This window comes from Myxine glutinosa, chromosome 7 (assembly GCF_964187855.1).
Source record: "Myxine glutinosa chromosome 7, kmMyxGlut1.1, whole genome shotgun sequence".
In the NCBI taxonomy this organism is placed as follows: domain Eukaryota; kingdom Metazoa; phylum Chordata; class Myxini; order Myxiniformes; family Myxinidae; genus Myxine; species Myxine glutinosa.
Window position 1 is genome coordinate 1,417,701 of NC_136267.1, and position 23,142 is coordinate 1,440,842.

General features: G+C 44.7%; 2 protein-coding genes across 8 annotated transcripts in view; one reads left to right on the forward strand and one right to left on the reverse strand.

Moving 5' to 3' along the window:
- The window catches only part of DIXDC1 (DIX domain containing 1), an 88,539-nt gene extending 76,319 nt beyond the window's left edge, over positions 1 to 12,220 (forward strand). For 4 of the 5 annotated variants that reach the window (XM_068121732.2, XM_068121731.2, XM_068121734.2 and 1 more), the window contains 6 exons: positions 935 to 1,018; positions 1,444 to 1,578; positions 5,852 to 5,885; positions 6,266 to 6,341; positions 8,289 to 8,400; positions 11,146 to 12,220. In XM_068121732.2, the coding sequence (XP_067977833.2) occupies positions 935 to 1,018; positions 1,444 to 1,578; positions 5,852 to 5,885; positions 6,266 to 6,341; positions 8,289 to 8,400; positions 11,146 to 11,226 (522 nt within the window). In that variant the 3' untranslated portion in view covers positions 11,227 to 12,220. Of the gene's footprint in view, positions 1 to 934; positions 1,019 to 1,443; positions 1,579 to 2,389; positions 2,944 to 5,851; positions 5,886 to 6,265; positions 6,342 to 8,288; positions 8,401 to 11,145 lie in introns of those variants that run through there. The other variant, XM_068121736.2, reaches the window with a different exon arrangement.
- A 370-nt stretch (positions 12,221 to 12,590) lies between these two features.
- RPS19 (ribosomal protein S19) lies at positions 12,591 to 20,366 on the reverse strand. 3 transcript variants are annotated; one of them, XM_068121737.2, is made up of 6 exons: positions 20,348 to 20,366; positions 19,340 to 19,410; positions 13,900 to 14,000; positions 13,486 to 13,669; positions 13,287 to 13,341; positions 12,591 to 12,666 (listed from the first exon to the last, which is right to left on the reverse strand). In XM_068121737.2, the coding sequence occupies exons 2-6, from the start codon at positions 19,408 to 19,410 to the stop codon at positions 12,640 to 12,642; spliced, it is 438 nt and encodes a 145-aa protein (XP_067977838.1). In that variant the 5' UTR covers positions 20,348 to 20,366; the 3' UTR covers positions 12,591 to 12,639. The 3 variants fall into 3 exon arrangements, with proteins under 3 accessions (XP_067977838.1, XP_067977839.1, XP_067977840.1); XM_068121738.2 differs by lacking the exon at positions 20,348 to 20,366 and adding an exon at positions 20,046 to 20,126; XM_068121739.2 differs by lacking the exon at positions 20,348 to 20,366 and adding an exon at positions 19,769 to 20,052.
- Positions 20,367 to 23,142: the final 2,776 nt, after the last annotated feature.

Consider the following 23,142-nt stretch of genomic DNA (forward strand, 5'->3'; position numbering starts at 1 on the left):
TTGGTGAAAGGTGCTGTCCCCTTACAGAACCCTTGAGCCCCCTTTCAGTGCGCAAAGATAGAAATCGGAATTTATTACTACTATTGATAGTACAGTATTTGAAATATTTCAAACAGTTTGGAAAAGTAGACATGGAAAGAAACAAACTAGAAGGAGCAATCGGAGATTGCAGACCCTCGGCGCGACTTGTTTTGTGTGGTGTGTGCTGTTGTGTTTGTGTTAGTATGGTGTGTAAACAATGCATTGATGACATAGGTTTATGTTCATACAGCAAACACACCTTTTTGGTTTTATTGTATAGATTTACGTTCCAATCGTATGTATTTTATAGCTACATGTATTTTACTGGCGGAGACGTATTTTTACAAGTACGTACTTTTATAGATGAACTATTACACTTGTGTTCTTAAAACACATACTTTATAGACATACTTGCATTACAATTGTACATACTTCATAGAGAAGAGGTACAGGTTGAAAAACAAGCATTCTGAGTATTGCGCTGCAATACGTGTCCCCTACCGGCAGTCTGTCGTCCGGAAAACTGTTGGGGAAATTACCAAAGTTCAAAGTGCCATAACTTTGTCAAAAATGATCGAAACGTCGTGAAGTTCGAACTCGATCTGTAACTTATCATGAGGAAACCATGTGCCAAGTTTGAAATCATTAGCTTTAAGAGTTTAGGAAAAACGTCCGAAAACTGTTCTTTGCGTGACGGACTGACGGACGGACAGACGGAGGGAAACATATAGTCCCCTCCGGTGTACACCGGTAGGGGACTAATAATAATGTGTACTACTTACTGGCTACCACCAGGTGGCGTTTGTTGCCTACGTCAGCACATTATGTGCGGACAGACTGATAAACTTCCCCTCCGGTGAGGGTAGTTTTCTGGAAAAATAAATGCTCATGCGAATTGTTTTGATTGTTGCAGAGATGCTGGACTTGTGGAAAACATGAAATGGAAGAGCGGGAAATGCAAAATCTACCCAATGGCATTCTGCAAAAGAGCGACATGGTGAGTCAAAGTAACGGCCGAGCAGGTGAAGTCCTTCGTTTACTAATATAAATGACTTTTGTGATTTTGATGTTGCATTTTCCTTTTGTTTTGCATCACTGCGTTATTCCTTAACTTCTCCCAAAATTATTGTGCAGGTTTTATAACTTTGCATCATCCTATTCTGATGCCACTCTCAAGCCCCTGTCCCAAAGTCCTCTCAACAGGGCCGAGTCGTACTTTTACTAACTTTACATCTGTTGGTTCTTGTCGGACGTGTGACGTAAACTCCATTTGCTGTCGCTTCGTCTGCCCCAGTTGATGTGGAAAGCATTCAAGTTTCCACTTTGAGTTACTATCGTTTTTCCCCCTTTTAAATAACCTGGCATGGCAGACATAAGGAAACGAAAATTCGAAGCTGACACAACTTGTCTATGCATCGGCAGATTATCCGCAAAACGTTGACGAGCCTGCGTACGGGCCTACCTATCCGCCACCCGCTTCACCACACGCTGGACTCTCTCGAGCAGAGTGTTATGGTGCTGCTTGAACACTTCCCGCCGGACTCTCCTTCTTTCCAGGTGATGCTATGGCCGTTGTTGTGCTCTTTTGTATTTACCATCTCGTTGGGTACATTTGGCTCTATGCGAGTTCAATGACCTCATTTTAAAAGCAACCTTTGGTGTAATCACCCTACTCAGACTCATATACATGTTCAAATCTCGGCCCAGTTATAAACTGCCATCCTGGTGCTTCATCAATGTGTGTGCCGTCCCTCGGATGGACGTTACACTGGGAGTCCTGTCTGACAGCATTCGTTGGTGGACGTTACATCCCACGGCGTCCTTCTCTGCGAGTCGGCGAGCTATTGCCGGCACCCTCAACAAATTACAAATTCCTTCCCTAACCTGCACAGGACATTGCATCAGTGGCACAGCCGCACCCTCAGCCCATGATGGTACCCCATAGCCTTGTGCTGCATGAAAAGAAGAAGAAGAAGAAGACTCATACTTAGTGGATTGAGGAAACTCTGAGCTCTTCTCCCTCTCCTTTTCCCTTCCATGCCCATCCCACCATCTGTTATTTTTCACACTTAGGATGAATCCACTGGTCACAGTTCTCAGGAAGGCGATATGTACAAACCCCACTTGCCTGAAGAGCGCTTGGCTCTGACTCATCCCACTCTACCACCATCCTGTTTTCCTCACTTACCAAACTTACATTGGAATGACAGTTCTCCCACCGGAAAAAAAATTTAACGTGTTCTTTCCTCAACCACAACTGGTCATCGTAGCATCGGTGCTTGGATACGCGGTCTTGGTACCGCAAAACTCGCATCTCTGCTGTCCAAACTCTTCCATTGATCCTTCCTCTTGGTTTGCCCTCCCACAGATCCATAGAAAGGCTTTCTAAACTTTGGCCACCCTGTGCGTTCGACTGCCACTTGACGTATGTGAGGAGGTGACGAGGACTCTCCGCCGTTGTCATGCTGCGCACACTTTGAGACAATGCCACTGCTGAATCTTCGGATCCTCCGAAGCGCTCAGGATTTGGGACAGCCCGATGAGCTCCTACCAGGAAAGGGCAGTATCAGTCTGCGCAAAAGCTCGGCTCGGTCTCTCCTGCTCCCACCGACTGATTCTTGCACTCTCTGGGCTCGAACCAAATCCTGCAAACCCGTCCAGATAAATTCTCCCGTTTGTTCTCCAACTCGCACTATTCCTCCACTCCTCCTTGGTGCAGCAGATTTATTTATTTTATTTCCTATTAACATCCCTTCTACATGTCTTTCCTGCTTGTTTACTTAATGTATTTTTCCTTTATTTTGATTTTGCTATTTATTTGTCCATTTAAAAACAAAAATCTTCCTGTTTGTACTTTTTTGTGTTATTTATTAACTTGCTTGTTCATCTGGTCCAAATTCAGTCAGAGTTAATAAAATTTACTGATCTATTATCAGCTTTCCTGCCCTGTGCAAACAATGGACAAGTCAATCCCAGCAGATCTGATTTAGGATTTTTGGGATTCGGCCAACAATGCCTGGAGCAGCTTTGCCGAAGGTATGAGAGCGTTACCTTTTGGACACGTGTTTCACAATACATGGAGTTTACCCCTGAAAAAAACACATTTTGGGGGGTCTCCGTCATCGTTTGGTCATCGGATAGCCCAAACGCTCTTGTCAACTCGGCGATGGCTAAATGACCCTTGATCTACAGTGAGAAGATAGGGCCATCGTCCTGGACATCAGCAAGCGTTATAATAGTCCCATTCGTAACATGAATAGCTTGGTTCTTACAGGTGACATCAATGGCCTCCTTTGATCTTCATCGTTCAATTCCCCTCCCGGACAACCGTGATTTGGCAGCCAAAGCACACCGAGGAGCACTTCGCTTTCTTTCTGGAGTACATTTCGACAACGCTCCATTTTACGTTGTGCTTGAGCAACAGTAGGTGCCAGATCATGTCGTAAAGCCAGGAAAAGCCTCTTTAGACTGTCTCTTGGCTTTGATGGATGTCTGATTTGTGGAAAGTCTGGATTATGGGACTTGTTTCTGGTGGAATACAATTCACAGGGTCAGAGTCTCATTATTCCAGAGTAAGCATAGTTCAATATTCCACTCGAAATTAGTATTTTCAGCTCCTGATTACATACAAGGCCTCTGCTCATAGCAAAAATATGCCTCACCAGCGTTTTGGTGAAAATTGTGTGCTTGCCCCACTTTACCCCTCCTTTTGTGTCCGCTGCTGTGCATCCCTAACTTGTACCACCAGGATAACAAAACATGGTGTTAAGAATACACAATAAGAAGTGCACACAAAAAGGCAGAATGGAAACGCATTAAACTTGTCCAGGGGGAAATGGCATCGTCATCCATTTCCTTGGTGTGTAGCAATTATGTATTTCAAATAACCATCGATCTTTGCCTTCACTTTTGTTCCATTGGCCAATGCAAAGCATTGTGCTTTGTTTGTGTGAAAGTAAGAATTAGGCTAAGTTGACCATTTAAACAAAGGTCACTGCCGCGTGTTTGTAAAAGATCGTCGGTGCAGTGAAAATCTCAAAATCGTTAACAAAGTGGATCGACAGATTAAAGTCATGTGATCCGGTAAATAGTCATGTGAAAGAAATTGCTCCCAAGGCCCGCATCACATGTTGCTCATTGGAGGATCAAACGGATCAGAAGTCCAACGCCCGATGGAGCGGCAGTGATAGGTGAATTTACACCGTGAGGGTCCACCAGCCTCATACCTGAAGTGAGCAATCGTAGCATGACCCGACACTCATGAGCATATAGTGTACATGGCATGGGGCATATAGTGTATGTGGCATAGAGTGTACATGGCATGTGGCATATAGTGTACATGGCATGTGGCATGTGGCATATAGTGCATGTGGCATATAGTGTACATGGCATGTGGCATATAGTGTATATGGCATGTGGCATATAGTGTACATGGAATGTGGCATATAGTGTACATGGCATGGAGCATATAGTGTACAATCGTAGCATGACCCGACACTCATGGGCATATAGTGTACATGGCATGGGGCATATAGTGTACAATCGTAGCATGACCCGACACTCATGGGCATATAATGTACACGGCATGTGGCATATAGTGTACAATCGTAGCATGACCCGACACTCATGGGCATATAGTGTACATGGCATGGGGCATATAGTGTACAATCGTAGCATGACCCGACACTCATGGGCATATAATGTACACGGCATGTGGCATATAGTGTACAATCGTAGCATGACCCGACACTCATGGGCATATAGTGCATGTGGCATATAGTGTACATGGCATGTGGCATGTAGTGTACAATCGTAGCATGACCCGACACTCATGGGCATATGGCAAATAGTGTACATGGCATGTGGCATATAGTGTACAATCGTAGCATGACCCGACTCATGGGCATATAGTGCATGTGGCATATAGTGTACATGGCATGTGGCATATAGTGTACATGGCATGTGGCATATAGTGTACATGGCATGTGGCATATAGTGAACATGGCATGTGGCATATAGTGTACATGGCATGTGGCATATAGTGTACATGGCATGTGGCATATAGTGTACATGGCATGTGGCATATAGTGTACATGGCATGAGGCATATAGTGTGCATGGCATGTGGCATATAGTGAACATGGCATGTGGCATATAGTGTACATGGCATGTGGCATATAGTGTACATGGCATGTGGCATATAGTGTACAATCGTAGCATGACCCGACACTCATGGGCATATAGTGTACATGGCATGTGGCATATAGTGTGCATGGCATGTGGCATATAGTGAACATGGCATGTGGCATATAGTGTACATGGCATGGGGCATATAGTGTACAATCGTAGCATGACCCGACACTCATGGGCATATAGTGTACATGGCATGTGGAGTGCTCGGTCACACTGTTGGTAAATATCATGAGTTCCTGTAATAGTTTTAGGTTCTAAGCCTCCCATGAGCTTCGACTTTATATAAAACAAGAGGGAGAATTGCTTTGCAATAAATGTCCCTGACCGATGTGATATTTTCCAAGTCAAAAAAGGGCATAACTCTGAAAAATTGATGAAACGCCCCAAAACTCAAACTTGTTCTGTAACATATCATAATAAAGTCATGCACTGAGTTTCATTTGAACATGTTAAAGGCTAAGGGGGAAAAGTCTGGAAAACGTGTGGGACAGACAACCACAGGACGTTGTCCCAGAACGCACGTGCATCAGGCTTCGGTGTACGACCGGCCGTGCTTTGTGAGTTACGTACTTAACGTGGTGTTCGAGGCACGATACGAGTGAGGGTATGACCCGTTCGGCCCTTCCTTCTGTTTTCAGACTCCCGGACGAGCGGCTCATTATGCGGAGAGAAGTAAGTTTGTTCCCCTCAATCCACCGATCGTTCACAAACGTACGTACGTGTGCAAGAGTTTAATGATCCTGAAGTCATTTCAATTGCACGATCCAAAGCTTTTGGTATCGGAAAACGAGCTTTCCTGGATTAGTACCACGTCATCATAACCACCTGCAAGCTCGTTTGCCAGTCACGTGGTGTATGAGGTGGAGGTAACTTACCCTGGGTGAGCAGCTCGACCACGGGTCTGTTCGACCTGATTGCGTTACAAGGGGTGCTCTGGGTAGACATTTTAAACCAGTTTTCGTTATTGTCCAATTACAAACCCATCCCAGTTGATGTTTGCCACGGTTTAAGGAACACCATGTAAACATCTTTATTTATTTACCTTGCACCAGGTACGTTGGAGTGTACACCTGTGTTGTATTACAGCGGGACAAACCCCACACCGTATGCCACCAGCATCAGCAAAAGGTGAGTTCTACCTTCTGATCATGTGACATTTTGATTACTTTATTTTTCACCCTTGGTGAAAATGACCGTCCCCTCCATCATCGATGTATACGTGTGCGTTATGGGGTTATCTTCATTATCTTAAATTGTGTGCGTTATGGGGTTATCTTCATTATCTTAAATTGTGTGCGTTATGGGGTTATCTTCATTATCTTAAACTAGGGCATGCCCGTACTATATCTATATCTAAAATTATATCCCCCCCCTCTATATACATGAAATGGTTTGGTCCAAAGCGAACGGCTTGCGAGTGGTGACAATCCCCCCCCCCTCTATTTACATGAAATGGTTTGGTCCAAAGCGAACGGCTTGCGAGTGGTGACAATCCCCCCCCCTCTATTTACATGCAATGGTTTGGTCCAAAGCGAACGGCTTCCGGAGTTTGGTAAAGAAATCGCCATCGCGTGCACAAACGCGCAGGAAAGCGAATGAATCGCAAATTCGTTTTTATTAGTTGTAAAACATAGTTTAACGCCAACATAGTTTGCAAACGTGAAATAAATGAATACGCTCTCAAATGTGCCATCCGAGGCAGAGTGTGCCCGCCACGTTCGGCACACGCGATCGTTCGCTGCTCTCTGATTGGTTGAATCGTTTTTTGGACATAGCTCGGTAAGTAATTGTCCGATTAATATGAAACCTTGAAAAGGCACATCCTCGGGTCCCCAGCAATATACCTGGCAAGTGAAAAGTATATCGGACCCGTGGTTGTCGAGAAACAGCGGTCACAGACAGACAAACGTACAAACGTACAAACGTACAGAGATTACTGGAATTATAGATAGATTGTGTGCGTTATGGGGTTATCTTCATTATCTTAAATTGTGTGCGTTATGGGGTTATCTTCAATATCTTAAATTGTGTGCGTTATGGGGTTATCTTCATTATCTTAAATTGTGTGCGTTATGGGGTTATCTTCATTATCTTAAATTGTGTGCGTTATGGGGTTATCTTCATTGTCTTAAATTGTGTGCGTTATGGGGTTATCTTAAATTGTGTGCGTTATGGGGTTATCTTCATTATCTTAAATTGTGTGCGTTATGGGGTTATCTTCATTATCTTAAATTGTGTGCGTTATGGGGTTATCTTCATTATCTTAAATTGTGTGCGTTATGGGGTTATCTTCATTATCTTAAATTGTGTGCGTTATGGGGTTATCTTCATTATCTTAAATTGTGTGCGTTATGGGGTTATCTTCATTGTCTTAAATTGTGTGCGTTATGGGGTTATCTTCGTTATCTTAAATTGTGTGCGTTATGGGGTTATCTTCATTATCTTAAATTGTGTGCGTTATGGGGTTATCTTCAATATCTTAAATTGTGTGAGTTATGGGGTTATCTTCATTATCTTAAATTGTGTGCGTTATGGGGTTATCTTCATTATCTTAAATTGTGTGCGTTATGGGGTTATCTTCGTTATCTTAAATTGTGTGCGTTATGGGGTTATCTTCGTTATCTTAAATTGTGTGCGTTATGGGGTTATCTTCATTATCTTAAATTGTGTGCGTTATGGGGTTATCTTCATTATCTTAAATTGTGTGCGTTATGGGGTTATCTTCATTATCTTAAATTGTGTGCGTTATGGGGTTATCTTCATTATCTTAAATTGTGTGCGTTATGGGGTTATCTTCATTATCTTAAATTGTGTGCGTTATGGGGTTATCTTCATTATCTTAAATTGTGTGCGTTATGGGGTTATCTTCATTATCTTAAATTGTGTGCGTTATGGGGTTATCTTCATTATCTTAAATTGTGTGCGTTATGGGGTTATCTTCATTATCTTAAATTGTGTGCGTTATGGGGTTATCTTCATTATCTTAAATTGTGTGCGTTATGGGGTTATCTTCATTATCTTAAATTGTGTGCGTTATGGGGTTATCTTCATTATCTTAAATTGTGTGCGTTGCAGTTTAGGGATGGTAAGGCTGAAGGATTTCAAAAAGATTCTTCCAAGAAACCTGCTGAGCCGTCATATGCAGTTTAAGACCTTGGATGTGGAATTTGGAGCTGTGAAGCAGGAGGTGAGGCCGAGCCCAGTGATTGTATCATCCCACTATTAATTTCCAATTGGTCAATTTTGACACAATTTTTACAGCGAAGCCCATAGGGCAATGCCTTCTGGAACAAGCGTTACGCCTAGGTCTCCCGTCGGGGAAGTGATGAGTTGACAAAGTGGAAGACGCAGAAAACATGCTATGATATGATATTTCGCTCACGAGGTTCAGACATACATGGATGCGGCCATCTTGGATTTTGACGTGGCGACCCAATTTTCAATAGCGTTCTTCCTTATGCCGAGATACACCCACACACCAAATTAGAAGTGTGTACTTTGCTTATTTCTCAAGATATTCCGCTCACAAGGTTCAGACATACATGGCGGTGGCCATCTTGGATTTTGACGTGGCGACCCAATTTTCAATAGCGTTCTTCCTTGTGCCTAGATACACCCAAACACCAGATTAGAAGTGTGTACTTTGCTTATTTTTCAAGATATTTCGCTCACAAGGTTCAGACATATATATGGTGGCGGCCATCTTGGATTTTGACGTGGCGACCCAATTTACAATAGCGTTCTTCCTTATGCCGAGATACACCCACACACCAAATTAGAAGTGTGTACTTTGCTTATTTTTCAAGATATTTATCTCACAAGGTTCAGACATACATGGCGGCGGCCATCTTGGATTGACGATTGACGTCATGATTGATTGATTTTGATCGTTTGATCGATCGATCGATCGTTTGATTGATTTTGATTTTGACGATTGATTGACGATTGACGATTCTTGGATTTTGACGTGGCGACCCAATTTTCAATAGCGTTCTTCCTTATGCCGAGATACACCCACATACCAAATTAGAAGTTGGTACTTCGCTTATTTTTCAAGATATTCATCTCACAAGGTTCAGACATACATGGCATCAGACATATATGGCGGCGGCCATCTTGGATTATGACGTGGGTTGCACCCGCACACCAAATTCGAATGCGGTCCTTCGCTTACGCACGCCCACACGCACACAAACACGCACGCACGGACAGACGGACACACGGACGGAGGGGAAAACCATAGTCCCCCTTTCGCTCCGCTGTGCGACGGGGGACAACAACGTTTGTCTATCCACCCGGTGTATGTATGTACGTTCCACCGGCACTTCGCAGGTTTATGCCCTTTAAAATTTGCAACAGTTGGTCTGATTGACAAAATTTTCTCCATAGGAGTGCCTCTTCCTGTACAATTTATAAATGATATGTCGTCATAGGTCGGTCATGTGGTATGGGCAGTCTTGGAAACCCCGAAAAACTTTGCACCTATATATCTCCAAAACCACTCCATGGGAAAAATTGAAGGTGGCTCATTGTAAAGTACTCTTTATGGGGAACAACATATATTAATGATGTCATAGGTGCCTCCATGATGACGTCATAAATCGACAAGTCGAGCGTTGGATCCGATCAGTATGAAATTTCTTGAGCGCGATATAGGGATAAACAGGGCGGAAAACAAAATTCAGACCGTCGGTCACATGGTTCGGCAGCCATATTTTTACGGCGTAGCCCGTAGGGCAATGCCGCCTGGAACAGCGTGTATCTGTCGGTACGGTGTATGTATGTATGTCCACCAATCGGAGCTGAAGATCTGGTCACATGACAGGACACAGCAGATCCAAGCCCGGCTACGCCATTGTTAGACTATCCGTCCTGTTTTTATTACGGACTCTAGGCAACAGGGGCACCTAGCCACCATTAGAGCATTTAAATTGCATCGGATCTGGCAATAAATTTAAATTGGTGCTCCCAGCTTGGTGACAGAAGACTTACCTTCTCCATCGCTACCTGGATTAGAATCCCGTGCTGGCATGGGCAACTTGTTCGTGTTTGTAATGTAGTATCTCATTTGCACCACATTTGGTACAAAATTACTGCACATAGCAGGAACACTTCAACATTCCATATGTTTCAAAACACCAAAATGTGGCCAAATGACGTGAAAGTTATGCTTTTCTCGTCCTTTTGCAGCTACATTTGTAGCGTGGATACAGTGAGCCATTAATCTTGAGAGGGTCGTGTTGCTTCCTGGCATATCAGGTGTGTTTTGGAACTGCCAATGGTCACATGTAACAGTGCCACTTGCCGCATGGTTGGGTTGTCGGCAACTAAACTGACCTCTCATTGCCTTTGCTAATTGTGAGGGTCACTGTGACACCTACCAGGACTAAAAACAATACCTAACAAAGACCGGAAGAGCTCTCTGCAGGAACCAAAAGCCCTCCAGTACGGAGGTCTCCTAAAAAACAGCCAATAGGGATAGGAAAATGTATTTTTCCACCTGGCAGAGTTACCCCCAGTGGTCCTGTGAAGATTTTGCTAGTTTTTCCTCTTCCTTTTCTGTGCAGCCCTCTGCCCTTCTAAGTTTTAGCTGTAACTTAAAATTCGATGTTTATGGTATTGAATAAAAGATTCATAAGTGACATCACTGGTTTGTTCAGCACTGGCCCATTGTTTGTACAATTTAAACCCGTCACGATCGTTCCTGCAAAACCAAAGGATGCGTGAGGCGTACAATAATTGACAAATCCAAATCCTGATATTAATTTCTGGAATGAGTAGCCAAAGTAAAATGAGAAAATGTTCTTTTATAAATCATATGTGAAAAGGTTAACCTGTTATTGACAATGACAGCTCATTGGGGATACCTTTTGCAGACCACTCTCTAACCATACTAACAGTGATTTGCCTTTGCGATGCCCACCCTGCTCAGCTTTGCCATGAAGAGGACTTTGTTCCAGGTTGGGAAGGACAGATAGTCGCTTGGATCGGGAACGACGCGAATGACACTTGACAGTCATGGCTGCTGCGGAACGAGTGCAAAGTCATTGTGGCGTCCAGTGGGACACCATGATCTACCTGGCACTGGCTGGATGAGGCCTGCTAGCTGACAATCCTAGCACAGAACATGATGGCACATTCCATGTCCTATTGGTAGCTCAACAGATATTAGCCAGTACATCCATGTGTGTATGAAGGTATTTGTACTCTGTAAATGTAAATTATATTCCCAAATCATTGTCTGAGCTGTGGGTTTGTTTATACTTTGACCATCATGAGAAATTCAAAATGAAACTCATCAGGCCCATCTATTTATTAAATACACAGGAAGGGGTTACTGATGCAAAAGGGGGCAAATGGCAAAGGCTGGTTACTCTGCAATGTGTATAAGGTACTCACCGTTACATGCCTTTGTGCAGGTAGGACAGCCAGCTAAATAGTCAATGGAATGTACGAGTATTTTGTCTGTTCTCCCCCTAACCAAAATAAAAACAATCAAATGTAACCACTTGACCTACAAAGGGTATGGATATAGGAAATTAAATATTTATTTGAAACAAGCTCACAGAACACCGTACCTCAGTTTTGAGGAAGAGGATATTGAAAGGGTCTTTTAAACTCTTGCTTTGTTTCTGAGCATGATCTATATTTCCTGTGAGATGTAATTGGCCGAATCTCGATATTCCCCAACTCAGCACGAGTGGCGATAGGTCAAGATGGCATAAATGTTTGCGCAAGTACTGATAAATGGGGGTTTTGGACTTGCCAATAAGGTCGTGGTGTTCATAATTTGATTGAAATAAAAGTTGAAGGTAGAAACAAAAGTCGATTCTGGAAATTTACCGCCGTTGATGCTGTGTCTTATACACCACCTTGTCTAACGGTGCATTAGTTAGTTAGTGTGTACTGTTCGTGTTCTTTAACGTCCCTAAAATACTAGGTTTCCTGTTTGGAATGATTTTCAATTTTGTTGAACAGCAAGAGAATAAAAATAGGATCTTTCTGTGGACCTAGGATGAGATTCCATACATTTTCCCAAAAGTACTGCTAAACTGCAGGTTCATGTTCCAGTTCAAAATAACATTCAATTAAAAGCAAGTGGATCCTCAAATGCCACAGTCAGTAGACAGAGTGAACCCATTACACCTGGTGAAAAGTGGTGCTGAGGCTCACCTGGCATGGAATGAACATGGTTATGTTTATACCAATTAACCAGGTATCCACCATGGACCCCTGAGTTTGTAATCTTTCCATATTGGGAGAGTTTAACTACCTTAAACATACTATCCCAAATTGGACATTTGATATAACAGATCCCTATACAGTAGGAGTCTTTATACACCATCCAATACGCATTACAGTACGTACAACCACAAGTGTGCCACAAAAGTCAAGCGGATTTTATTGAGAAGGTGAACAGACCATGTCAGTGTTTCTTGCTCAATACAACCACCTATGGAAGTGGGGGGATGGGGGATAGTGAGCACATCATGAGGGTTGAATGATGAAAACATTTTCACTCAACCAGGACACAGATTTCAAACGTAAAAGGCCACGTGTCGACGGTCGGGTCCCATTTGGCCGAACCGATGAGTTTCCCATTCGGTTTGAAGTGTGCAGCCAAGTGCCGGGTTCTAGTAGTTCACTCGTACACTACTTTCCAACCGCAAAGTTAACCTTGCCACACGATTCACCAACTACAGAAATGTCTAGAAATTCACCAAGTTTGATGATACAGCGCTATCTCTGGAGATGCGTTTGCAAACTACTGCATTTTCCAACCACCAACACCACTGTTCAAATTGCTTGGGAATCAAATCACGAAAAGCAAGCGAGAATGGTAATTACGTCTGCCAACGCAGTCCCAAGAGTACGTTCCAACGTGGATTTATCTATAAAGTTGACGTGCACGCCAAAATGCATCAATTTCCCTTTCAAAAGCAAAATAACCTTTTGAGAATAATACACGAAGATGCTACATCAACTTGTGCATTGTGCAACGATATTTAAGGTAATGAGGGAAAGCTCGTTGCAGTAGCATACCACACCCTACGAAAGGTACTCCCACCTCACCTGCCCTGCAATGCGATCCATATCCCTCTGTCCGATGGAAGTGAGACGCCGACCGCTGGAAAAATAAAAATGCACATTCAACCACAAGCTTTCCAAACTTTCAAACTTTTTCCAGTAAATGAAGAAAACTAATAAAATATATTCCAAAATCGGAATTCAAGTTCATTTCCTGGTAGGTAGTCCCACAATGCAGCCTCACCCATTGGGGTCCTTCTCTACCATCTTGAGCATCTCCAGCGACTGCAACACTTTCCTTGCCACATTGCGCGAGCCACGGCTGTAGTGACTCGGCCTGGTGCCGTTGCGTTGACGACCACCATAGATCTTGGTCATGGCACCAACGCCCACGCCGCCTCGCATGTACAGATGTCGAGCCACCGAGGCTGCGATAGACGCGTCACATTTGAACAGAATTAGACGCCACTTGATGTACAAAATCCTTCCAACAGCTCCTTCCCCTTTCCTCCCAAAAAAGAACATCATGTAAACTCCCTTAATGCAGCAAACAAAACCCAAAATAAAATACACAAGACCCATGCATACTACAACAACTACCAGAGTTTACATCGTTTGCTGCATGGATTTTCCCTCAAAGTCAGACCATCTCACGTACCAGTCCTGATGTAGTACCAATCGATATCAAATGGCGCAAGCTCCTTGTGTTTGCCCAGTTTCACCGTATCCACCCAGTCCGGTTTCTTCAATTTCCCAGACCTGAAAAGGTATAATGCACAGTAATTGAGATAACGAGTGTCAGCACAGTAATCCACAATAGATCCCTGAGGCCATTATACCATTACCAAGGAATACCATTACCAAGGAATACCATGTGGTGACCACAGGTCAGCTGCTCCATAAGCATCAAATATTGTTTTGGACTTTCAAACGTTGACAAATGCACCGTATAAAGAACACATTTCCCATTATAATAGGTGCCCACCAACCCCCCATCAAAGGCAATATCTCTTACAAAGTTAAAGTTTTCAGACTTCCTGGTCATGTAGCCATGACGGTGTTTGATAAGGCGAGTGTAATGGTTGTGGGTTAAAATCCAGCTGAAGGAAGCGATTGAGGATTGAAGAAGCTACTTTTAAGAACACGCGTATTGCTCTGTCCCTCCGAGCTGATGCACCTTATCGTTCCTTCGTATAGTCTAGTCTCTAGTCACTAGTGGAAATGGTTATGGCACAAAAATGGCTTTCACATCAGAGTGAACATTCATGACAGCTCATCAACAAAATCTGTTCAAGGAGCGATGATTGATGGATGAAACATTATAATAATGATAATAATGAATATGAATGAATGATCGTTTTAAGGCCATCTTTCCCCGCGAGAGCGGGGGTTAGCCTTGCGGGCCCCATGACAATCATGGTTCCCTGTTTGAGGCAATGTTTTTTTTATGGCCGGATGCCCTTCCTGACGCCAACCCTTGGTCACGCTCTTACGAAGCGCAGGGATACAGTGTACCTATTCTAAACCGGGTACACACCGTGATCATTCATCCCAGCAAGCTGGTACTCAATTTGCCGACCTCGGAAGGATGACAGGCTGAGTCAACCCCCCTGGTGTTAATTCAGCGATCGACCGGGATTCGAACCCAGGATCCTAGTATCCCAAGCCGGCACCCTAACCGCTAAGCCAACACCAGGCTTAATAATGATAATAATAATAATAATAATAATGAATAATAATAATAATGTCGAAAAGCGATTAAGATCACCAGTGACGGATATCTGAAGCAGTTTTACTCCCGAGGCGGCAGCAGAAAATGGCGGTGATTGCTCGCGCGAGATGGAAGGATGCGAGTGAGTCGTTTATCTGAATGAAAAGAAACTGGTATATTCACGAACCCACGAACAAATAAACACAACAAATGAATTTAATGAAAACTAGGACACCCGCTCACTACGGGAGTGGCAGGAAGGGTCATTCCTCTTTGGGGTATATAGATTACAGTCGATCAGAACATTGGGTGCGTGTTCATTTACCAAGTTTCTTGTGGAGAGATTGTCAAGTGGTTCAAGCATTCGAGCAAGCACTCCATTCAAATCCCTTAAGGAACAGCTGGCTTGGCAAGCGCTAGCTAGCTGCTTGATAAATGAGCATGAAAAGTGTGTTTCATTGATGGTTTTCAAAACAAAACCTTAATTGGTTTCAAAGTGGCCTGCCGGCTTTCCTCTCCTGCCTGCCGGCGATTCCCCACCTCCGACCGGCTCTGCTTGGTGTCATCTAATGGTGACTTTCATGGCCGGCCGTGGTAAATGCAATTTAAAGGTGGTGCAAAAAAGCAAAGAGAAGATTAAACGGGGGTAATCACGCACTGGGGAAAACTAACCTTAATCCCCACACTAAATAGCAGTGCTTCACCCCCATGTGAACAACAATTAAACAACCTTAAGCTACAGTTTCCCTACTTACTGTACATCAAGATTTCTCAGACATGTCCATGGTCCATGCTACAATTATACAGTGCTACATTTCCTATGGTATCCTTTCATCTACCGAACCCGTGTGTACCCCGGTTTAGAATAGGTACACCGTATCCCTGTGTGTCGTAAGAGGCGACGAAAAGGGTTGGCGTCAGGAAGGGCATCCGGCCATAAAACATTGCCTCAAAAAGGGAACCATGACAATTACAACTACATATGGGCAGGGTACAGCCCGAAGTACCCCGTGGGGGACCTCACTCCCTCTCGTCAAAAATCAAGGTGGGGAACCCGATCGCAGCAACGGTGGAAATCGCTCCATTTATGAAGAAACGTCTGATGCCCCACGTGGAGATCGGTTTCTGAGGTTTGGGACATGGAATGTAGGGACAATGACAGGGAGATCAGGAGAAGTGGTGGAAGTATTGGACAGAAAAAGAGTGGACATATGTTGTGCAGGAGACAAGATGGAAGGGAAGTGGTGTGAGAATGGTGAAGGGTGGGCAGGGACAGCAATACAAGTTTGTGTGGCAAGGGTGCGTGGAAGGCGTGCATGGTGTTGGTATCCTGTTTTCTGAGGAGTTTGCAGACAGTGTGGTGAGTGTGACTAGAGTGAGTGATAGGTTGATGATGGTGAAAATGATGATTGGAAAGCTCTTGGTGAACGTCATCTCGGGATATGTTACACAGGTCAGTCGGAGCGATGAAGAGAAGGACAAGTTCTGGTGTGCCACTAGAGAAGCTGATAGAAAACGTGAAAGATGAGCAAGTTGTTGTGGTAGGAGGAGACTTAAATGGACATGTGGGAAGGAGTATGGACGGTTTTGAGGGAGTTCATGGGGGTTACGGATATGGTGAGAGAAATGGAGACGGTGAAAGGATTTTGGAGTTTGCTGATGGAGCTGATTTGTTGATTTGTAATACTCAGTTCCAGGAAGAGGATAATAAGCTTGTTACGTACACATCAGATGTGTCGACGTAAACCGTCGACTACCTGATGGTGCGTAGGTGAGATAGGGGGCACCTCCGGGACACAAAGGTGATCCCGGGGGAGGAGGCAGTTTCACAGCACCACTTGGTTGTCTGCGACATAAGGGTGAAAGGTGCGAGGAGAGCTCAGCGGGTGAAGACTGAAGTACCAACCAAGAATGAAGGTTGAAAGAGGCGACGGTGAGGGGGACATTAAAAGAGAGGCTGAGTATGGGAGAGGATGATGTGGTTGAGCTTGAAAGTGGTTGGATGTCAATGAAAGCTAGTCTGTTGGGAGCCGTTGGTGAGGTATGTGGATGTACAAAAGGACCACCGAGGCACTCGGAAACATGGTGGTGGGATGTTGAAGTTGGAAAGAGGATTGACGAGAAGAGGAAGAAGTTCAAGGAGTGGCAGAAGGCGAAGGGTACGGGGGCACAAAAGGCAGAGCATGAAAGTTACAAGGCAGCCAAGAAGGCTGCAAAGAAAGAGGTAGCAAAGGCGCAGGAAACATGTAGGAAAATGTTCGGAGAACGCTTTGATTCAGAAGAGGGTCAGAGAGCGGTATTCAGGATTGCAACGCAGATAGCGAAAGAGAGGTGTGATGTGATGTGGGTGAGTTGCTTGAAGGATGAAGTGGGACAAATCGTTGTGGACCCAGATGGAATTAAAGGAAGATGGAAGAGATATATGGAAATACTGTTGAATGCAGAGAATGAATGGGATGGCAACATAGAGAGTAACCCAGTTTTAGGACCGGCAGAGAAGATAACCGAGAAGGAAGTTGAGGAAGCGATAAAAACAAAGGGTAGAAAAGCAGGAGGGCCGACGGGAGTTGTGGGAGATATGTTGAAGGCAGCAGGAAGTTGGGGTGTAAAGAGAATGACAGAGATCTGTAATCTGGTTGTGAAAGAAGGCCGCATTCCAGTGGATTGGGAACTGATTACCCTCGTCCCTCTATACAAGGGGAAAATATACAAGGGGAAAGGTGACCCTCTGGACTGGGGCTCATATAGAGCGATAAAGTTATTGGAGCATGGAATGAAGGTATTGGAAAGGGTGTTGGAGAGGAGGATAAGGAAGAAGGTGAAGATCGACGAAATGCAGTTTGGATTTATGCCAGGAAGAGGAACGACAGACTCCCTTTTTATTGGAAGGCAGTTGCAGGAGAAGTACATGGAGAAGAGGCAGAAGTTGTTTCTTGGGTTTGTCGATCTGGAGAAAGCATTCGATAGGGTTCCACGTGAAGTATTGACATGGGCATTGAGGAAGTTAGGAGTGGAGGAATGGTTGATCAGAGTAGTGATGGCAATGTACAAAAGAGCACGCACAGCTGTAAGGTCGAAGGATGGGAACAGTGGTGAGTTTGAGGTGAAGGTGGGATTGCATCAGGGGTCGGTAGCAGGTCCACTACTATTTGTAGCTGTGATGGAGGTGCTGGCTCGGAACGTAAAGGAGGGTTTACCGTGGGAGTTGTTGTATGCAGATGATCTGGTGTTGATTGTTGAAAGTATGGATGGACTGAAGGAGAAGATGAACAAGTGGAAGGAATGTATGGAGACAAAAGGTCTGAAGGTGAATATCGGAAAGACGAAGGTGATGGCAAGTGGTAAAGCATGTGGTGAGGTGGAAAGAACTGGGAAGTGGCCGTGTGCTGTGTGCAGGAAGGGTGTCGGAATGAACTCCATTCAATGTACAATGTGCGCCGAGTGGGTTCATCAAAAATGTAGTGGTCTGAGAGGGTCATTAACCAATGTGGCAGCTACATTCAAGTGTAAGGTGTGCAGAGAGGGAGCTGCAGATGGAGAAAATGTTGAGTTGGATCTTGGAGACGGCGTGAAGCTGGAAGGTGTGAAAACATTTTGCTACCTAGGAGACATGCTGAATGGAGAAGGTGGATCAGACTCGGCAACGGTTGCTTGAGTGAGATGTGCATGGAAGAAGTTTCGGGAACTGAGTGGCGTGCTGATGAGGAGGGGAGTGTCGCTGAAGCTGAAGGGAAAGGTGTATGCTGCATGTGTGAGAAGTGTTATGATTTATGGGAGCGAGACATTGGTAATGAACATAGAGCAGCAACGAAGGCTGGAAAGGGTGGAAATGTGAATTGTTCGGTGGATGTGCGGAGTATCATTGAGAGAGAGGAAGACAAATGATGAATTGTGAAAGATGATGGGAATATTGCCTGTGATTGATGCTGTGAAGAGGAACAGGTTGAGGTGGTTTGGTCATGTGTTGAGGAAGGATGAAAGTGACTGGTTGAGAAGAGTGATGGAAATGAATGTAGAAGGAAGTAGAGGACGGGGAAGACCGAGAAAGACTTGGCTAAAGATGGTGGAAGAAGAAATGCGGGCAAGGGGGTTAACATGGAGAGATGCAGAAAATAGGGCAAAATGGAGAAGATTGTCATGGGGACCGCAAGGCTAACCCCCGCTCTAGGAGGGAAAATGGCCTTAAAATGCATGTTGTTGTTGTATCCTTTCATCTACCTTCCATAAACGTAACAATAATAATAATAATAATAATAAATATATAATATATGTATTTCAAGGCACAATGATCACGAAATAGGAAATCAAATTTCACCCAACTCGAGATTCAAATGGATCTACCACATGGATTTGAGAATGAACGAGACATCAAATGTCAGAAACGTACTTTTTGAAAAAGGCAGCAAGTGCCTTCACGAACTCCTGCTGGTTCACGTCCTTCACCGTGTAGCCAGGCATCTGGAGGAGACAGAGCACATCAAGTGGTGACAATTCAAACCTTTTACACTTGAGGTTCAGACCCGATATTGATGGGCCAAGAGATAGATAAACCTGAGGGTTTGACTTAATGGGCCAAATGACCTTCTCCCATGTCCAAGTTGCTTAGATATCTTCATGAGAGACAAAGACAGTGTGTGTGTGTGTGTGTGTGTGTGTATGTGTGTGTGTGTGTGTGTGTGTGTGTGTGTGTGTGTGTGTGTGTGTGTGTGTGTGTGTGTGTGTGTGTGTGTGTGATCACACCAAGCTCGTTCCATTGCACACCCACTGCCGACGAACAAATCACTAGCAATGACGTTATTATTAACCATTTGTTCACCAAAAATGACTTTGCTTCAAGAGGAATATTATTTGGGCCTCGCTCTGTGGAACATGAGGAACGACGTCGACGAAGGCCTGCCCTACCAACCCAGTCTAGGCCTCAATCAAAGAACCCTTCCAAAATCCCAAGGTAGAGACAGAAAATACAAACAAAACGTCAGATAATCGCCACTACCGCCAAAAACAATTGAAACCACGAAATAAATTCAGAGAAAAGGTTTTAAATCGAGCCATTTCCCAACGTGGGTGAAGCGCGAACGGCACGAGCAACTCACGATGTCCGGATCTCGTGCAAAAAGAGCATGCCCAGTCTCGTCTCGCGATACCATCGTAATCTCGCGATGCTTCCGCTTTGGCGTACATAATATATAGATGTAAGTTACTTTCTTTTTCAATTCCTTTTACGGAATGCAGCGTTGCATGAAACAAATGACAAGGAAGCAATGCAGTTCTACACCTACAGCAATAATATTCCACACAACTTTAATATCTTCTATTTATTATACAGGGTGTTTCAAAAAGTTGGACCCGATCTCTGCAACCACAACCACGAACCGCCCATAAATGAACCTCTTACCACTTGAAAGGGCGGGGCATAGAGTTCCAAAAGACCACCGCTAGATGGCTCTCCCAGCACACCAACAGCCTCTAGCTTTCGTTGCTCCTCTTGGTGAAATTTCACCCAATTGGGTGAAATTGGGTGAAATTGGGTGAAATCGGTCCGTGTCTGGTGATCTGGTGGAAGAAATCGAAATTGGTCGAAATCTGGTGAAATATCAACAATAATCCCCACCACGAGGGGGCGAGCATGTTGAGTAGTGAAGAACCAACAGGAAGCCAGTTCGGGGCACCGCCGATGGGGCCGCAGTCAGCCACATCACCAGTACAACACCATCACAGGCAAACATCGTGCAAGTGTTACGGATTCGGCACTTCCGTGGTTGTGGTTTTCCGCCACTTGAAACATTTCTGGTTATGTATTATTATTCTTATTGGGGTTGAAGGAAACGGCGATTATTGTTGTTAAAAGGCAAAAGGGGTTAATATTTTAAATGAAACAGGAAACCGGATCAAGAACCGGAAGACGGCGAGGGTGAAGAAGAGGAAGGCGTGACGAGAAAAGTCGGAGAAGACGCGTGTCTTGAAGCTCCGGAGCGAGCGTGATCGAACGAACGTCACGAGTGACCTTTGAGTTTCCTTGAAAGGAATTTCCTGTGATCGGTGTTATCGCTGGAGGATTGAGAAACCTGCGTAGTCAGGTATAGGCATTGAGGGTCCGAAGAATCCCCCGCCAGGTCGCTTCGACTCTAATAAGAGCCGTCGGCCATTTTGAACCTCACGCGTCGTTCACTGAAAAAGGTTTTGCTCCGCGTCAGCTTGTCTCACCCTCCGGTCGTTTGCCGGGGATGTGTGTGTGCAAAAGCGGCGTTTGAAGATTACGTTGCGGTTCGCTGATTGAACTGTGAACGTGCACGTCTGGATCGCGCCTTTGGGATTTCCCTTTTCACCGCCAGTTTGCTGTGGGTTTGGACCACGGGACTGTCCACGCTTTGCCTACACCTCATTACTCGCCTCATCGCCTCTTCGCCGGGAGCACCTTTGAGTTATAGAGACATTGAGGAGTGTTCTTTTCCATTCACTGGGAGCGCAGTGAGTTCTCTTACTTTAGCAGATGGTACCATCTTAAGGTATATTGAGTGCACTTTGATTGCCATTGGTTGTACCATTATTCTTGTGTGTGATTTTTAATACAACATCTGTTCGTTTATAATCCTTGGTGTGGTTTCACCATTGATTACTGACACAGAATAACATATTTTTCTGCTCCTCTCGGGGTTCGGAGGTATACCGAGACCAGGAGGTCGGGGAGGAACACGTAACACAAGGCAAGCAATAGCCACACCCAGGAGGACCTTTGATTGACAAGGGGGAGGGGCGTACAAGAAGCGGGCCACACTGATTGGCCACCGACAATCGAGGGCGACCAATGACACCTCGGTCAATCGGTGAGGGAGGCGCAAACATTCGGCTAATCGGTGCGGAGGGTGAAAGAGACCTACCAACTAGCTGCGCACTGATTGGAGGGAAGGGACGGTGACGTCAGACCACGACAAATGATGAGGCCGTTTTGCGAACTTTACGCAACTCTTTTCGTTAGAAAAAGTTTGTTCGACAGTTCATTTGTCAAAGTTTGTATCGTAAACAATATTTACAAGTTTGTTATCATTTAGCCGTTGATATCCAATGAAAACTTGGCATTTTGTGAAATCTACTTCAATTTGGTGAAATGTAGGCACCCGATTGGTGAAATTCGAAAAACCCTAGTGGCAACACTGCCTCTAGCCTCAATCGTTCACAAGATGGCGACCCCGCAACACAAGGCGTTTTGCGTTCTGCATTTCAGCAAGACTGAATCCGTAATTGCGGTGCAGCGTGCGTTTCAACGGCGTTTTGGCATTGATCCGCCAATGCCAAAGAGCATTCGTCGTTGGTACCGACAATTTGCGGAAACAGGCTGTTTATGTAAGGGGAAGAGCCCAGGGCGACCACGCACTTCAGAGGAAAACGTGAGAAGAATTCAAGAGGGTTTTCTGCGTAGCCCGCGCAAGTCCACTCGTCGTGCCAGCCGAGAACTTGCGATCCCTCATACGACTGTCTGGCGTGTGTTAGGTGACGTTTAATCCTGAGGCCATACCGGTTGCAACTGGTACAGGCTCTTCGTACAGGTGACAAAGGAAAGCGTGTAGAATTTAGTGATGCGATGTTACAGAACATGGAAGACGACAGCTTCTTACCGTGTTTGATTTTTAGTGATGAAGCAACGTTTCATCTAAGCGGTAAAGTTAACCGTCACAATGTGCGCATATGGGAACGAGAGAATCCACACGAAACTGTAGAGCATGAGCGTGATTCCCCGAAAGTGAACGTGTTTTGTGCCGTTTCTCAAATAAAGGTTTATGGCCCTTTCTTTTTCGAGGGAAAAACAGTTACGGGGCAAACCTAACTCGAAATGCTGCAGAACTGGCTCTTTCCACAACTGAATGAAGATTCCGATGACTTCATTTTTCAGCAAGACGGAGCACCGCCACATTGGCACCTGCAGGTTCGACGTTTTCTAAATGACACACTGCCTCAACGTTGGATAGGTCGCACGGGACCCCAAGACTTGGCGCTACACTCTTGGCCCCCAAGATCCCCAGACATTACACCCTGCGACTTTTTCTTGTGGGGATACGTGAAAGACCGTGATTTTGTGCCACCATTAGCGACTAATCTGGATGACCTCAAAAACAGAATCACGGCAGCGGTGACTTCAGTGAAAGAAGACACTCTGAGAGACGTTTGGGACGAATTCAACTATCGTCTCGATGT

Coding starts and splice junctions, on each gene's coding strand:
- RPS19 (XM_068121738.2), bottom strand. CDS start 20,099: ATGGTATCGCGAGACGAGACTGGGCATGCTCTTTTTGCACGAGATCCG. Junction 19,411..20,045: donor TTGCACGAGATCCGGACATC/GTGAGTTGCTCG, acceptor TGTCTCCTCCAG/ATGCCTGGCTACACGGTGAA. Junction 12,667..13,286: donor TGGATCGCATTGCAGGGCAG/GTGAGGTGGGAG, acceptor CCACTTCCATAG/GTGGTTGTATTGAGCAAGAA.